The sequence below is a fragment of the Sinohyriopsis cumingii genome, chromosome 17, assembly GCF_028554795.1.
Source record: "Sinohyriopsis cumingii isolate HCF-2022 chromosome 17, ASM2855479v2, whole genome shotgun sequence".
NCBI classification, from domain to species: domain Eukaryota; kingdom Metazoa; phylum Mollusca; class Bivalvia; order Unionida; family Unionidae; genus Sinohyriopsis; species Sinohyriopsis cumingii.
Window position 1 is genome coordinate 5,342,804 of NC_142977.1, and position 20,021 is coordinate 5,362,824.

The 20,021-nt window shown below is 35.6% G+C and overlaps 1 protein-coding gene across 1 annotated transcript in view; it reads right to left on the reverse strand.

Moving 5' to 3' along the window:
- The window catches only part of LOC149777680 (pappalysin-1-like), a 65,519-nt gene extending 49,547 nt beyond the window's left edge, over positions 1-15,972 (reverse strand). Inside the window, exons 1-4 of the mRNA XM_089938725.1 lie at positions 15,327-15,972; positions 7,213-8,269; positions 5,217-5,362; positions 738-1,040 (exon numbers count right to left, since the gene is read on the reverse strand). Of these exons, the coding sequence (XP_089794851.1) occupies positions 738-1,040; positions 5,217-5,362; positions 7,213-8,269; positions 15,327-15,801 (1,981 nt within the window). The 5' untranslated portion in view covers positions 15,802-15,972. The remainder of the gene's footprint in view (positions 1-737; positions 1,041-5,216; positions 5,363-7,212; positions 8,270-15,326) is intronic.
- Between the last annotated feature and the right edge of the window lie 4,049 nt (positions 15,973-20,021).

Genomic DNA, 20,021 nt, shown 5'->3' on the forward strand with positions numbered 1-20,021 from the left:
ATGATTTCCACATGATCAAACATGATTTCCACATGATCAAAAATGATTTTGTTTGATTTCCACATGATCAAACATGATTTCCACATGATCAAACATGGTTCAATATGGTCCAGTATGGCTAACATAAATGATGCATATATTTTAAAATGTGATGTGTCACATTGTCTTTTTCTTTTGAAATGCGTGATTTAATGCATATATATATATTACTAAACGAAGTTAGTTTAATGTGCATTCTTATTTTATGCAAGCATATTAAAATACAATAACAGAAAATACAATAAAAGAATCATCTGTCTCATCAGATAACGCTGTCTTAAAGGTCGCGATGAAACTAGATAACGATCTACGGCAGCCTTATTCTTAAGACTGCGTCAGCTGATATGTGTATCACAAAATCCTATATAGACCTTTTACTCATGGCGTCATCGGCAGCCATATTGGTGGGCTACTGACAAGTTTGACTGCTGAGTACAAACTAAAATAAGTTATGTGAATTTCAAGTAAAAGAATACAGAAAGAACAAAAAAACAGACCATCTGTTGGTGTCTATATCAATAATGTATGTGTTAATTTGTGCTGAATTTGCTTTGGTATATGTGGCTGGCAGATGTTTATATCCTTATTTATCATAAACTGCCAGTTTGTCCAGCATATAGGTAAATGCGACACAAATTCACATGCCAGTGACCGCAGTAGAAAAAAATCTATATAATTATTTGGGGATGGGGACTTACTTGCGTAACTCATGTAATTGGTATATGGGGTATTCTTGAACGTATTGACTCCACACACGCCCTCCGTCGGATCCGGATCTCTACACTTGTGGTTGGCGACCGTGGGGTTCGTATCAGAACACATGTCACCCAGGGTCATGGAGGGTTTTATTTCCTTACATGGATCGTTACACGCCAGTTCTCTGTCCAGCTCTGACAGCCCGTGGTGCACATGCCAAAGACCTAAGTTATGTCCAATCTCATGAACGAGTCCCTCAGTTCTGCCGGGCATACCAAAGTTTTCTGGATGTACAACCGTACCACCTGTAAATTATACGGCAGATTTAAAGTAGGTAGGCAACCAGTCTTCAGAATATTGTCAGGAACTGGTGACATAAACATGCAACCAGTCTCGAGTTTAAAGTTATGTAATATACATTAAGTGTGCATTCCATTAAATGTTTACATTTTTATAATCGTTGATGAATCAGAGTGTGGTATTGTTTATAGATGAATCATTATATGGGATTTTCTATTGATGAATCATTAAATGGATTTGTCTATTGATAATTCGTTATGCGGTATTGTCAATTGATGAATCATTATCTGCTATTGTTTAATTATAAACACTTATGTAGGATTGACTATTGATAAATTATTATGTGTAGTGTCTATTGATAAATCATTATGTGGCATTGTCTATTGATGAATCATTATGTGGTGTTGTCTATTGATAAATGATAAATCTTTATGTGGGATTTTCTTTTTATAAATGATTATATGGAATTTTCTACTGATGAATCATTATGTAGGATTGCCTATTGATATATCAAGATGTAATATTGTCTATGAAAAAGCATCATGTATGACTGACTATTGATAACTCATTATGTGGTATTGTCTATTGATAAATAATTATGTAGCATTGACTATTGATAAATTATTATGTGGTATTGTCTATTGATAAATAATTATGTAGGATTGACTGTTGATAACTAATTGTGTGGCATTATCTATTGATGAATCATTATTTGATATTGTCTGTTGATACATAATTATGTGGAATTGTCTAGTGGGGAATCATTATGTGGTATTATCTATCGATAATTAATTATGTAGGATTGACTATTGATACATAATCATGTAGGATTGACCATTGATAACTTATTATGTGGTATTGTCTATTGATGAATCATTAGGTGGTATTGTCTATTGATAAATAATTATATAGGAATGTTTATTGATAAATTCATACGTGGTATTGTCTATTGATAAGTAATTATGTAGGATTGACTATTGATAAATTAGTATGTGGTATTGTATATTGATAAATAATTATGAAGGATTGACTATTGATAAATTATTATGTGGTATTGTCTATTGATAATTAATTATGTAGGATTGACTATTGATAATTAATTATGTGGTATTGTCTATTGATAAATAATTATGTAGGAATGTCTATTGATAAATTCATATGTGGTATTGTCTATTGATAAATAAATAATTATGTAGGGTTGACTATTGATAAATTATTATGTGGCATTGTCTATTGATAAATAATTATGTAGGATTGACTATTGAGAAATAATTATGTGGTATTGTCTACTGATAAATAATTATATAGGATTGATTATTGATAAATTATTATGTGGTATTGTCTATTGATAAATAATTATGTAGGATTGAATATTGATAAGTAATTATGTGGTATTGTCTATTGATAAATAATTATGTAGGATTGACTGTTGATAAATAATTATGTGGTATTATCTATTGATAAATAATTATGTAGGATTGACTGTTGATAAATAATTATGTAGTATTGTCTATTGATAAATAATTATGTAGGATTGAATATTGATAAGTAATTATGTGGTATTGTCTATTGATAAATAATTATGTAGGATTGACTGTTGATAAATAATTATGTGGTATTGTCTATTGATAAATAATTATGTAGGATTGACTGTTGATAAATAATTATGTAGTATTGTCTATTGATAAATAATTATGTAGGACTGACTGTTGATAAATTATTATGTGGTATTATCTAAGTTACGGAATTGTATAAATCCCTTTATTTATTAAATATATATACTCGGGTTTCTTTTCTATTTTTGTACAACAATATCCGATGGTAATTTATGTAGATTGGACAATATTTCGAAACAGTGAGTTCGTTTCATCCTATGCCGCACGTGCGAAGTGTTTTTGATGGGAAAAACCGAATACTCCTAGCGCACAGATGTATGACTGCATCGTCTTTGTATAAATGCCTCACAATAAGACTAAATCTTCACATTACGGAACGTCTTGTCAGTGAGCGGTCTACTTAAGGACTTGCACATCTTCAGCTGTAGAGGTATGTGAGATATTTATTAATATTTGTGTATAAGTTATAATTATTGTACTACCACGTTTATTTTTGTATACTTTATATGTAGCTTCGGCTGACGTAGTATAATGCAATTTTTTCTATTCTTGTCTGTGACTTAGCAAGAGATTTAGATTATAAATACATAAAGTTACATTTTTAAGAAACGTTTAGTACCACAGGATTCTTATCGGGTACGGGTAGGTTCACTTCTGAACCTGTTTATTGTTTTGCAATTATTGTGCCGAAAAAGTAATATGTATAGCTTACCGTATATAAGGTCTTTACATTTTATCGTATATGCCCGAGTCATACATGGTACACGGTGTTAGATGTATTTGCAGCTGATCGGAGTCGCTGCTGAAGAGCTCATCGGAGTCGACGTGGTACCAGCTGTAGAGCTAACCATAGCAGTTGACCATAGCAGCTGTAAAGCTCAACTATAACAGCCATAGAGCTGAGTGAACAGTGTTGTTGGTCGAGTAGCAGGTGATCGGGCGTTGCTGACCGATTGGCAGGCTCTGATTGCTTGGTTAACCAAGTAATTGAATGGTGGTCGGTGACTACCAGAAATACTGACTGCTTGGTTGACCAGTGTGACTGGTAGCCAAGTGTGCTAGTGACAGAGTGTGTACGTCCATACATGTAATAATTTTGGGATTTGAGTAAAATACCTAATTTTTCACTGTATGAGTGAATTCCTTTTTGTTATTTGAGTAAAACACATCATTTTTTCGTCGTATGAAATTATAACCTGGTGTTGTCTATTGTTAAATCATTACCTGATGTTGTCTATTGATAAATCATTATGTGGATTTGTCTATTGATGAATCATTATGTGGTATTTGTCCATTGATAAATCATTATGTGGATGAATCATTACGTGGTATTTGTCCATTAATAAATCATTACGTGGTATTTGTCCATTGATGAATCATCATGTGGTGTTGTCTATTGATAAATCATGATGCGGATTTGTCTATTGATAAATCATTATGTGGTATTTTTCTATTGATGAATCATTACGTGGTATTTGTCCATTGATAAATCATTACGTGGTATTTGTCCATTGATGAATCATTATGTGGTGTTGTCTATTGATAAATCATGATGTGGATTTGTCTATTGATAAATCATGATGTGGATTTGTCTATTGATAAATCATTATGTGGATTTGTCTATTGATAAATCATTATGTGGTATTTGTCTATTGATGAATCATTACGTGGTATTTGTCCATTGATGAATCATTACGTGGTATTTGTCCATTGTCTATTGATAAATCATGATGTGTATTTGTCTATTGATAAATCATTACCTGGTGTTGCATGTTGTTAAATCATTACCTGGTGTTGTTTATTGTTAAGTCATTACCTGGTGTTGTCTATTTATAAATAATTATGTCCGATTGCCTATTGATAAATCATTATGTGATATTGACTTTTGATAAATCATTATATGGTATTTTCTATTTATAATTCAGTATGCGGATTTATCTCTCGTTAAATAATTACATGGTGTTGTCCATTGATAAATCATTATGTACGACTGTCTATTGATGGATTATTATGTGGTATTGTCTATGAAAAATCATCATAGAGGATTGAATATTGATAAATAATTGTGTGGTATTTGTCTATTGATGAATCATTGTGTGATATTTGTCTATTGATGAATCATTGTGTGATATTTGTCTATTGATGAATCAGTGTGTGATATTTGTCTACTGATAAATCATTACGTGGTATTTGTCTATTGCTAAATTATTACGTGGTATTTGTCTATTGATGAATTATTATTGATATATTCTATTGTAAAATCATTATGTGGTATTTGTCTATTAATAAATCATTATTGATATATTCTATTGTAAAATCGTTATGTGGTATTTGTCTATTGATGAATCATTTTGTGATATTGTCTAATAAGGAATCATTGTGTGGTTTGTCTGTTGATGAATCATTGTGTGTATTTTCGATTGATGAATCATCATGTGGCATTTTCAATTGATAAATTAAGGAGACGCATTTTTTAAAGGTAAAACAACAATAACATCAAATCATTTAATTTTAAAAAGGAAACGCATTAAGTCGGTCGGATAAATTGACAAAGGAAAGTCTTACCAAGAACACCGTACACCTTCTTTTCCCAGGGGAATGTAGATACGCCAATAAATTTCACTAGGTTCCAAGTGGCAAAAAAGATATTGAGGTGTTGGTAATTGTCAAGGTTTACCATGGTCTTGAACTCGTCCATATCTATGTAAGACCTAGACCGGAAAATAAATGGGATCAATATGTGCGCTATTCAAACTTCACACGGTTTCATATGACCTGAATATATACAATTTCATTTCTGTACAACCTAATACTTATTTTAAAATCGTGGACTTGGAAGCAAAATATAAAAGAGTAAAAGAATTTGTGGAAAAATGTTTGATGATAATCAAAACGAACAGTTTCGTTAAGAAATGGTGGAAATACAGGCTGGTTAAAGAGTATGCCAGAACTTAACTATATCTAAAACAAAATTCTTGAACAAATATAAACTTCTGGTCTTTGTTTTATTCATCATTCAACAATAATTGCAATTTTCTGCGAGGCATAGTAATAAGCATTTCGACTGGTTAAAATTGCAGAATGTAACACAGAAAACGCAACACATCATAGTCCAGAAAGGAACTTATCGTGCATTGGCGCTCCTTTCTCGTCCTTCTTGACACTGTTTGTAAACGGTGTTTAATTTTAGATCCGGTATTTATTTTCTTGAGATTAGTTATTATTTTATAACTATTTATAACTGTAAAAGAATTTAAAGTTCATATTCTCCAGGAGTCCTGAAGTCATGAAGTATAAACGTCGACACACTCTTCACGAACGACTTTCGCTGCGCCATGGTGCTTATGCAGTGTGTAACCGATTTAAACCTTCGTGGCTTCTCGGATCAAATAAAATACAAAGCTCACTTGTGTAAAACTATTGTTGTTCAAAACGTCAAGATCGTCTGTGTAACAGATGTAAAAAACTAAACGACTTTCTTTTCTAAATACCAACCGAAAAGTAATGGCAAGGAGACTGGAAAGGTTAATGACGATATAATCGTATTAACTTGTTATCGTTTTGATACAGAACTAAAACATGCCTTGTCTGCATGTATTAGGCGTAACTCTTGACATGCCGTTTATAATTTGTTTAAAAATCCCAAAATTGATTCAGAAGTCTTGAAATGATGGAGCAAGCCTCTCATCGATACTAACCATCTCTTAAGGTGAATTCAACTGTTCAAATCAACAAACACTTTGTCTGCTGAATATCAGGCTACATTATTACAGAAGCATACTAAACGATAGTTCTTGAATGATGGCCATCGTCAGTATCAGCAGCAGGAATAATGGAAGTGTGTGTGTGTGTGTGTGTGTGTGTGTGTGTGTGTGTGTGTGATCTGGATTTTGAACGTAGCTTTAACAATTATTTCAGTCATATCGCTACGATGTCTGCAGTGTGACAGTTTATAGTGATGTCTAGCACTGGGGCATCATGCCACAGACATGTAGCTTGATGTCCCATTCACATTATCCTGGCACCAAACCGACCAGTCCTTACACTAACCTCATAATGCTAAGCGCCAATCGAGGCAGCTGTTAGTACCATTTATAAATATCTTTGGTATGACACAGCCGTAGTTCGAACCCGCGACCTTCCGCATCCGAGGCGGACGCTTTAACCACTAGGCCACCGGAGCAGTAAAAGTGGAAGTAGGAATGGTGTTTGAGTTCATGCAGGCAAAGGTGAGATGGGATAACCCAAGGATTTGAGTCTTCTGGGTCATATCTCCAGTAAGAAGAAAACAAATGTGTGCCATGGCAATGCAGAAGAAAGTTCAACAAATTTTACAAGATACATATACGGATAACTTGGAATTTTGTTAATTAACTTCAAATTTCCCTTGTCTTTTGTTTCGTTAGTTTTGCCTATAAATTAGGTTTGGTAATATCCTCTATAACGTTTTAGTAGATATAGTATAAATCACTGTCGCGACAGTTGTCGTCATAATCGTTATAGTGGTAATAGCGGTGGTGTTTAAAGTAATGTTACAAGGAGAAGGAAGCAAAGGAGTTACCTCATTGGCTTAGTTGGATCAATACACGTTTTGTGAACCATATCACCCGGTAGACAACAATCCCCTTTATCGTAAAAATGAATCGCTTTGTTACACTCAAAGTTGCAAATTCCATTCCCCAAGCTCTCAGATTTGCACTGGATTGGAAATAGGTCACAATCACCGCCGTCATTTCCGGTAGTGCCATGCGCACACTCCTGCTGGCAGTTTCCATCTCCTATCTTGCGAGGATCGCAGCCTATCATTATTACTCGTTCCCGTAGACTGGTATTTCTGATATTAACTTGATTAAGGTCAAAGGTGATGTTGTACGGTTCGAAAGCCTTTAGAAGTGCCTTGTGTTGAACACGAATCTGCTCATTCGTCACCACTGGTTTCGTCCCGTCATCATTCATAAGATTAATGACTCTGTATCGTATCACCTTCTCATTCCTTAGTTCATGGTTATCTCTGTAGCTCAACATTGCTTCTGGGTCGTCACAAACAGTTTCTCCACAAGGTGGCGCTTCAAAATGCATGTCATGCGATATGAGCGGCATGGACGAAGGACCTATTTCAGGAAGATTACCACGTTTAGAACGCCATGTTTTCAAATCTTGGAAGTCATCTGAAATGATCAAATCTGCTCCATTATCAAACCTTTCTGGAATCGAAAACATACAATCAATGATATCTTTATGGTCAAGGGCAATTTTGAACAATGTAAACTTATCCATTTCTCCTCTATAAAAAGTATCACGCATGAAGTCTCCTCCTAGAAGGAGATCTTTACATTTTCTGTCAGTTTCGCTGAAAATGTTTCCCTTTTGTGATGAACCTACAGCAACGTTGGCTCCATTAATATAGAGCTTCATTTTATCTCCATCGTAAGTTGCTGCCACGTGGGACCAAGTATCTGGTTGGAATGTTTTATCAGAGAAAAGTGTACTGTCAGATGATGAAGATTCCGTCCTCAACAGGAAGGTAAATTTCGCTTTCGCTGTTCCTCCGTTTTCCGGTCGTATCCCAACCATCCATCTACCGTTAGTTGACTTCCTGGAACACTCATCGAAAAGATCTGGAAACATCATGAAATGAAAATGAAAATGAGAATTATTTGAAGTTTGATATATATGGTGAAACGATGGATGTGAATAAAAATTACAGGTGTTTAAATAAACCATCTATAGATCTAAACCCTAAAACTTAACTTAATATAGATGTAAATAAGTACAGACATATAAAGGACATTTTAAGCACTGATTTAAGGGTGTATTTGTTTATCGATAATCCCCTCCCCCTAAATGCACCGGACCACTCATCCATACCTTAATCCGGCTCTTTCTGGGCCAAATAATAGTAATGCGTGGTTAAAAAAACCCACCCCACCCATGCATATTCATGAAATTATTATTTGTCTTTATCCTTCCAAACCCCGTGTATGTTCACAGGCCGACTGCTCTAAGCTCTCAATAAATTCAGTTTTAATGAGCATTCTGGTAGAGAGTGAATAGAAAGACAGGTCTGAGATATGTTATGGGTACGAAGAATACAGGTCCTGGCATAATCTATTTGAAGAGGAAACGGAAATGAGAACACATTGAAATATTAATGGTTACAGTTGGTGCTAACACATTCCTAACTAACATTGTTGAAGGTATTCCTCTACATAATCATTGCAATAAAACTTTTTCTGGTGTAGTAAATCAGAGACATTTACAAGAAGAGTAATTAGGGGACGAAGGTCACTTCTGAGTTCGAAAAAAAGTTACGGAAACACTGGCAGCATTTAAGAGAGATATTAGAAATATCAAGACACACATTCTGTGTACAGTGTGGAATGGCCAAATTGATAGAAATATCAAGACACGTGTACAGTGTGCAGCGCGGAATGGCCACATTAATATAAATATTAAGGCACGCAGGCTGTGTTCAGTGTGGACTGACCACATTAATGGAAAAATCAAGACACATAATGTGTAAAGTGTGGAATGGCCGCATTAAGAAAAAAATGACATCTACTGTGTACAGTGTGGAATGGACACATTAATATAAATATCAAGACGCAAATACTGTGTACGTTGCGGAATGGCCCTAACAATAGAAATATCAAGACATATACTGTGTACAGTGTGGAATGGCCACAATAATAGACATATCGAGACACGTAGAATGCGTGCAGTGAGGAATGGTCACATTAATAGAAATATCAAGACGCATGTACTGTGTACATCATAGAATTACACATTAATAGAAATATCAAGACAAATACACTGTGTACAGCGTGGAATTACACATTAATATAAATATCAAGACACGTAGACCGTTTATAGTGTGAAATGGCCGCATTAATATAAATATCAAGACAAATATACCGTGTACAGTGTAAAATGGCCGCATTAATATAAATATCAAGACAAATATACTGCGTACAGTGTAGAACGGCCGCATTAATAGAAATATCAAGACACATATACTGTGTACAGTGTGGAATGGCCACATTTATATAAATATCAAGACACATATACTGTGGACAGCTTGGAATGGCCACATTAATATAAATATCAAGACACGTAGACTATGTGCAGTGTGGAATGGCCACATTAATAGAAATATAGCGACACAGATAGGGGCCCCGATTGACCGAGTGGTGAAAAGCGATCACCGTTTCTGATCATTGCGATCTCACATCTGTCTGCGTGGGTTCTAGTCTCGGGTTTGGCCAGTTTTGGTATGTGAGAAAGTTTGCCAGTAGCGTCTCGTGGGCCGGTGGTTTTTTTCACCGAGTTTTCCCGGGTTCTTTCTGCACCAGTTATACTGGCCGCAATGTATAGCCTATATTGTGCTTTAAAATGGCGTGAAACATTATAAAACAAAAGCAGCAAGATACATATACTGTGTACAACACGGAATGGCCAAATTAATAGAAATATCCCAACACACATACTGTGTACAGTTTTCAATAGCCACATTAATATAAATATCCCGACACATATACTCTATACAACACGGAATGGCCAAATTAATAGAAATATCCCGACACATATACTGTGTACAACACGGAATGGCCAAATTAATAGAAATATCCCGACACATATACTGTGTACAACACGGAATGGCCAAATTAATAGAAATATCCCGACACATATACTGTGTACAACACGGAATGGCCAAATTAATAGAAATATCCCGTGTACAGTTTTTAATAGCCACATTTATATAAATATCAAGACTTATGTGTAATGTGTGGAATGGCCACATTAATATAGATATAAAGACATATACTGTGTACTGTGTGGAATGGCCACAATAATAGAAACATCAGGACATGTATTGTGCAATGTGTGGAATGGCCACAATAATAGAAATGTCAAGACATATACTGTGTACTGTGTGGAATGGCTACATTAATAGAAATGTCAAGACATATACTGTGTACTGTGTGGAATGGCCACATTAATAGAAATGTCAAGACATATATTGTGCACTGTGTGGAATGGCCACATGGCCACATTAATAGAAACATCAGGGCATATATTGATTACTGTGTGGAATGGCCACATTGATAGAAATATCAGGACATATATTGTGTACCGTGTGGAATGGCCACATCAATAGAAATGTCAAGACATATACTGTGTACTGTGTGGAATGGCCACATTAATAGAAACATCAGGACATATATTGTGTACTGTGTGGAATGGCCACATCAATAGAAATGTGAAGACATAAACTGTGTACTGTGTGGAATGGCCACATTAATAGAAACACCATGACATATATTGTGTACTGTCTGGAATGGCCACATGGCCACATTAATAGAAACATCAGGACATATATTGGTTACTGTGTGAAATGGCCACATTGATAGAAATATCAGGACATATATTGTGTACTGTGTGGAATGGCCACATCAATAGAAATGTGAAGACATATACTGTGTACTGTGTGGAATGGCCACATTAATAGAAATGTCAAGACATATATTGTGTACTGTGTGGAATGGCCACATTAATAGAAATATCAGGACATATATTGTGTACTGTGTGGAATGGCCACATTAATAGAAACATTAGAACATATATTGTGTACTGTGTGGAATGGCCACATCAATAGAAATGTGAAGACATATACTGTTTACTGTGTGGAATGGCCACATTAATAGAAACATCAGGACATATATTGTGTACTGTCTGGAATGGCCACATGGCCACATTAATAGAAACATCAGGACATATATTGTGTACTGTCTGGAATGGCCACATGGCCACATTAATAGAAACATCAGGACATATATTGTGTACTGTGTGGAATGACCACAATAATAGAAATGTCAAGACATACTCTGTGTACTGTGTGGGACGGCAACATTAATAGAAACACCAGGACTTATACTGTACACTGTGAGGAATGGCCACATTATTAGAAATATCAGGACATATATTGTGTACGTGTGGAATGACCACATTGATAGAAATATCAGGACATATACTGTGTACTGTGTGGAATGGCCACATTAATAGAAATATTAAGACATACTCTGTGTACTGTGTGGGATGGCCACATTAATAGAAACACCAGGACTTATACTGTGTTCTGTGTGGAATGGCCACATTAATAGAAATATCATGGTAGATAGGGGCCCCGATTGGCCGAGTGGTGTAAAGCGCTCACCGTTTCTAATCATTGCCATCTCACCTCTGTCTGCGTGGGTTCTAGTCTCGGGTTCGGCCATTGTTGGTATGTGAGAAACCTTGCCAGTAGCTTCACTTGGGTCGGTGGTTCTTTCAATTAATGTGGCCATTCTTTACAGCGTGGAATAGCTACATTAATTGAAATATCGAGACACATATACTGTGTACAGCGTGGAATGGCTGTATTAACTGAAATATCAAGACACATATAATGTGTACAGCGTGGAATGGCTATATTAACTGAAATATCAAGACACGTATACTGTGTGCAGCGTGGAATGGCTACATGAATTGAAATATCAAGACACATATACTGTGTACAGCGTGGAATGGCTATATTAACTGAAATATCAAGACACATATAATGTGTACAGCGTGGAATGGCTATATTAACTGAAATATCAAGACACATATACTGTGTACAGCGTGGAATGGCTACATGAATTGAAATATCAAGACACATATACTGTGTACAGCGTGGAATGGCTACATGAATTGAAATATCAAGACACATATACTGTGTACAGCGTGGAATGGCTACATGAATTGAAATATCAAGACACATATACTGTGTACAGCGTGGAATGGCTACATGAATTGAAATATCAAGACACATATACTGTGTACAGCGTGGAATGGCTACATGAATTGAAATATCAAGACACATACACTGTGTACAGCGTGGAATGGCTACATGAATTGAAATATCAAGACACATACACTGTGTACAGCGTGGAATGGCTACATGAATTGAAATATCAAGACACATACACTGTGTACAGCGTGGAATGGCTACATTAATTGAAATATCAAGACACATCCACTGTTTACAGCGTGGAATGGCTACATTAATTGAAATATCAAGACACATGCACTGTGTACAACGTGGAATGGCTTCATTAATTGAAATATCAAGACACATATACTGTGTACAACGTGGAATGGCTACATTAACTGAAATATCAAGACATATACTGTGTACAACGTGGAATGGCTACATTAACTGAAATATCAAGACACATATACTGTGTACAGCGTGGAATGGCTACATTAATTTAAATATCAAGACACATATAATGTGTACAGCGTGGAATGGCTACATTAATTGAAATATCAAGACACATACACTGTGTACAGCGTGGAATGGCTACATTAATTGAAATATCAAGACACATATAATGTGTACAGCGTGGAATGGCTACATGAATTGAAATATCAAGACACATATACTGTGTACAGCGTGGAATGGCTACATGAATTGAAATATCAAGACACATATACTGTGTACAGCGTGGAATGGCTACATGAATTGAAATATCAAGACACATATACTGTGTACAGCGTGGAATGGCTACATGAATTGAAATATCAAGACACATATACTGTGTACAGCGTGGAATGGCTACATTAATTGAAATATCAAGACACATATACTGTGTACAGCGTGGAATGGCTATATTAACTGAAATATCAAGACACATATACTGTGTACAGCGTGGAATGGCTACATTAATTGAAATAACAAGACAGATATACTGTGTACAACGTGGAATGGCTATATTAATTGAAATATCAAGACACATATACTGTGTACAGCGTGGAATGGCTACATGAATTGAAATATCAAGACACATACATTCATGCTTAATTAACCTGTTGGATTTTTCTTTTCATTATGATAGTTATTGTTTCAATTTATGGGGAAACAACACAATGCCATTGGTATCTTTAAACAAATAATAAAATGTTCAAGATCAAATACGTTTAAATTCGTGCGATGCACTTTATACATGTTTTGCTATCAAATAAATTAACATTTTCGTCGGTAATGGCTAGTCAGCGCGCTTGCGCGCGTCTGTGTGTGTGAAATGGATTTTTAACGTAAACAACTTGTCAGTCATGTCGCTACGATGTCTGCAGTGTGACAGTTTATAGTGATGTCAAGCACTGGGGCATCATGCTACCGACATGCAGCATCATGCCCACTCAGTCACATTATTTTGACATCAGGCCGACCAGTCCTAACACTAACCTCTTAATGTTGAGCGCCATTCGAGGAAGCTGTTAGTACCTTTTCTTATGAATGTTGAGTAAGACTCGACCGGGCTTCGAGGCAGACACTCGAACCACTTTAGGCCACCGAAGCGGTCCGGTCAGCTTGTGTATTGTTTCTGAGGATCAATTAGTTACTTAGGCTACTGCTTGCAATAAGTTGTAATGATAAACCCTGTCAAATCAGAAAAGTGATACCACTCTAGACACAGTACACTCTATTACAAGTTTTATTTACTGTGTCACTTTCAAAATAGTAATCTCACCAAATCAGGACAAATCCAAACAAATAATTTTTAAAAAAAAATCAAATAAAATTACTTTTAGTCAAGTGAAACTTTAAATATTTGACAATAAGTGATAATAAGCAATAATGCAGACAATATAATAATGCAGACCATAATAATGCAGACAATAATAAAGCAGGCAACGAAAGACAAGATTGTTATATTTGCACATACAATAAATTTAAGTACGCTAAAACTTGATTCAAATAAATATTAACGAAACTTGATTCAAATAAATATTAACGAAACTTGATTCAAATAAATATTAACGACATTTTAAGTAAACACCAGTATCTCTTGAAGAGCAAGAAGTGTCCATGCTAATATGATGCAGCTTGAAAAGGAAAGGTCAAGACAAACAGGGGTCATAACTCCACGCAGTTCTTCGGAAAAGTCACAAAAGTCTTTCAGTTAAGCCCTTTTAATATAAATCTCATATCAAAGTTGGTTTGATAGGAAAATGATGAACTTTCTTATATAAAGTCGCATAACCCTGTAGCTGACAGTGTATTACTTAACCAAAGGATATGAAACACGAACTACAGGTCATAGTATTTTTAGTAAGAGGATGTTGCACGCGTTGAAAGATGCTAGACACGATTTTGTATCGCCCTGCAGAACAATATTTGTGATTAAGAAACTGACCTAAACGCAAAATAACCAAGGTAGATGTAGCACGAAATATAGGTCACGATGGTCAACTATTTCAAATCATATCCTCTAAGAGGTGCAAGCACACGCGCTGGCATGAGCCTGCAGCCAGAAGTTCAGGTCACGACAGCCTTCGTTTGTGGAAGGCTGTCACAATCACCAGCACATATGCACACAGACACTGGTATGAAACTGCAGCAAATGTGCCTTGATATTCTAACCTAACAGTAAAAAGTAACCAATGTATGAAGTTAGATTCGACAGACGGACCAGAGTGACATTATTTCCCCTTCCACGTTCTGTAATGAGTCACAAACGTAAGAGAGGTTTACTCGAAGTGAAAAAATAATTTTTTTTTTTAGAAGTACCATTCGAATATAGTATATACAGAGAATTGTTACAGAAAAAGAATATTTCAGCATCTGGCATTGAATACAATTACTAATCTTACCAACAATAGAAACACCGTCTTGCTGTCCACCCTCAGGACGGATCCAAAACATTACTGTGAAGGCGCCATTGGGAAGCTCAATTTTTCCACTCTTAGATAGGAACCGAAGTTTCAGGATTTTTCCTTGACCATCGAAATAAACAGCTCTCCCGAAACTTTCTTTGCCTGTCAAGTGCTTGTTTACTAATTTTTCAGTCTCTCGTTTCAGTCTGGAATTGTTATTTTTGCGATAAATAAAATTAACCTCTGGCATCGGATTTCGTGGATGCCGCGAAAAATGCAATAGTTTATCCATTTTTCTTTTTGGCGTAGTACACGAAAATGTATCGTCGTGTAACATCTCTCGCACTTCATTGGCAATAATTTCTTTCCTTTTAGAAACTGAGTCCACCAGATCAGGCTGGGAATCTTCTACTACACGTGCTTCAGTTAAAATTACGCAAAGCAGTACGCAAAATAAATTTAACAATTCCATGCTGCTCTTCAGAACTTACTTGTGTTATTCTGTCTCCTGAGTACGTTTCTCTGTCAGGTTTAAATTAGATTCATACAAAATTATGGATAAAATTTTGACTTGCCTTATCCAACGGTAAAGATAAGACAGAATGTTGATTGATAAATATACGTTTTTGCGTCTCCTTATATAGGTTGAACCACGCATGCTTAAGCCGGTCTTTACAATTTGTCGGTGTTAATAAATAGAATGTTGTGAACAGTAAAATTCCGAACCCTTGGCCGAAAATACTACAGTGAACGTATAGAATATTTTTTTTTGAAGCTTTGACCTTTACTGCCGGTTAAACAATATCACGTTCATTGTTGTAACTATTTCTATACAATCAACTACAATTAGATTCAAATTATGACGCTGCATATTAATCTGTCACGAAATAAATGGTACCAACTGATTGCTGTAATTACATTCTGCGATCGACGCTAATTAGGTTTTGTATGGTAATTTTTCGTTCCATGCGTTGACCTTCGCGTAAGGAAAACACTCACTACACCGGGGCATAATGTGGACTTTGAACTTGATCTTAACCCTGCTAGTGTTATATTTAGTACTAGATCAATAATCAAGAGATTCAAGACTAAATATACATCATATTCTACTTAATATAGGCTGGAGTAACTTCGTGATTCTCAAATAAGCTATCCATGCATCCATATTTCAGTTATACTGGATAGAAATATCTGAGTTCTTTTACAGACACTAGAGAGTGTTTATAAGCCACTCCCACCCACCACCTCTACACCCACCACCCCAATCGTTTAGTCTCATCCTCTGAATCTATGTTATAAGTACGGGATCTGGCTAGATTCCAAGCTCTGACCCAGGGGCCACATGGGTTTAATTAAAATACTCCATCTGAAATGCGTTGACAATTATGTCGTTGATCATGTGTACTAAATCTCATCCATGTAAATAATTAAAAGTTATTTTATTTTTTGTAAAGAAGACAGAAAGACTAAAACAAACACTGTGAAAACTCACATGCACCCACTGACGGAAGACACGATGAAATTGTCTTTCCTTTAAAAGTGCAGTAATAAGTAATGACTTATGCAATTTTGAAAGGAAATTGTTCAAGTGCTGTCTTTTATAATTTGTAAAGCGCGCTCAAGGTTTTTGAATATTTAGTTGCTATGAGTTGTGAAACGATGTCGGTACGTATATATGATCGATTCAGCAGAACTGACGGAATGCAGACAGAACGAAAGTTCGGAATAACAAAAAAAAAATGAAAGAAAAAAAGAGAAAAAATCGTAAGTACTTATTTGAGGAAGTACTTGTATATCAGGAAACCCTTTCAGAGGCTATATTGTAAAATTACAGTGTCCTCCTCAGGCAGTGAAATTAAATTCGCATCAGCTGATAAACACTTGTTTTTAATTGCTAGAAAAATTACGATTAATAAGTCTTGCTGTCTTGTAACTGATCTCTAATTGTGCAAAGCGTGACCAGGTCGCAAGTGTACAAAGTGTAACGAGATCCATGTGTACACAGCGTGACGATAGGGAACATTTTAAATATTCATTCATTCATACTTTGTTTCCTCTATGAGATTCAATGTACGTAAAATATACCACTTGAACACATCATTTAATGACATAGAGACAACCTGAACATCTCATTTAATGACATAGAGACAACCTGAACACATCACTTAATGACATAAAGGAACCTGAACACGTCACTTAATGACGTAAAAAATAAGGTACTTGAACACATCATTTAATAACATAAAACTTAAAGGCAACCTGAACACGTCACTTAATGACATAAAACATAAACGTAACCTAAACAAGTCACTTAATGACATAAAGGCACCTAAACATATCACTTAATAACATAAAACATAAAAGCAACTTGAACACTCCACTTAATGACATAAAACATAAAAGCACCTCAACACATCACTTAATGACTCAGAGGCAATCTGAACACATCACTTAATGACTTACAGTCAACCTGAACACATCACTTAATGACATAAAACATAAAGGAAACCTGAGCACATCATTTAATGACTTACAGTCAACCTGAACACAACACTTAATGACATAAAACATAAAGGCAACCATAATACATCACTTAATGACTTAAAACATAATGCAACCTGAACATCTCACTTAATGACTTAAAACATAAAAGCAACTTGAACACGTCGCTTAATGTTATAAGACATACAAAAAGACCATACAAATACCACTGTATTATGGATGCTATAGACCCTTATATGTACATAATATATACAATTTGTAATACCTATCTTTATATGTTGGTAAGAACATTTAGAGTTGGTAATATCTAACTGTATCCAACGGTTAAAAATAATAATAACAGCCTATATCCATTGTTATGCACGTCTACAGTTGGTAATACCAACCTATACCTAATGTTATACACATTTACAGTTGGTAATACCTACCTATACCTAATGTTATACACATTTACAGTTGATAATACCTACCTATACCTAATGTTATACATATTTAGAGTTGGTAATACCCACATATACCTAATGTTATACACATTCAGAGTTGGTAATACCTACCTGTACCTAATGGCATACACATTTGCAGTTGGCGATACCTACCAATGCATAATGGTATACACATCTACAGTTAGTAATACCTACCTGTACCTAATGACATACCCATTTACAGTTGGTAATACATGCATATACCAAATTTATACACATTTACAGTTGGTAATACGTACCTATACCTAATGGTATACACACTTAGAGTTGGTAATACCTACATATACCTAATAGTATAGACATTTACAGTTGCTAATACCTACCTATACATAATGTTATGCAAGTCGACAGTTGATAATACCTAATTATACCTAATGGTATACACATTTATAGTTGGTAATAACAACCTATACCTAATGTTATACACAATTACAGTTGCTAATACCTACGTATACTTAACAGTAAACACAATAACGGTTGGTAATACCTACCTATACCTAATGGCATACACATTTACAGTTGGTAACTCTTTCCTATACCTAATATTATAAACATTTATAGTTTGTAATACCTAACTATACCTCATGTTATGCACATTTACAGTTGTTATACATACATATACCTAACGGCATACCGAGTGACCGAGTGGTCTAAAGCGCTCTCCGTTACGGATCACTGCCATCTCACCTCTGTCTGCGTGGGTTCGAGTCCAAGGCTCGGCTAGCGTGGGTACGTGGGAAAGCCTGCCAGTAGCTTCTCGTGGGTCGGTGGTTCTTCCCTGGGTTTTTCAGGGTTCTTCCTCCACCATTAATACTGGCCGCCATGTATAGCCTATCGTGTGCTGAAAAATGGCGTTAAACACTACAACAACAACAACAACAACCTAGCGGCATACACATTTATAGTTGGTAATACGTACATATGCCTAATGGTATACACATTTACAGTTGGTAATACCTACATATGCCTAATGGTATACACATTTACAGTTGGTAATACCTACTTATACCTAATAGTATACACATTTACAGTTGGTAATACCTACATATACCTAATGACATACACATTTACAGGTGATAATACCTACATATTCTTAATGTTATGCATGTCGACAGTTGGTAATATTTAATTATATCTAATGTTATAATCATTTACAGTTGCTAATACCTACCTATACCTAACTGTATACACATTTACGGTTGGTAATACTTACATATACCTAACATTATACACATGTACAGTTGGTAATACCTACCTCTACCTAATGGCATACACATTTACAGTTGGTTGTTGTTGTTGTTGTTGTAGGGTTTAATGTCATTTTTCAGCACAAGATAGGCTATACATGGCGGCCAGTATCTTTGGTGGAGGAAGAACCCTGGAAAACCCCGTGGTGGAACCACCGACCCACGAGAAGCTACTGGCAGGCTTTCTCACGTACCCACGTTAGCCGAGCCTGAGACTCGAACTCACGCAGACAGAGGTGAGATGGCAGTGATCCGTAGCGGTGAGCGCTTTAGACCACTCGGCCACTCGGGACCCCTTTACAGTTGGTAATACCTACATACACCTAATGACATACACATTTACAGTTGGTAATACCTACCTGTACCTAATGGTATACACATTTTACAGTTGGTAATACATATCTAACTCTAATGTTGTTCGGTTACAATTGGCAAATGCATACCTCAAAATAATGTTATGC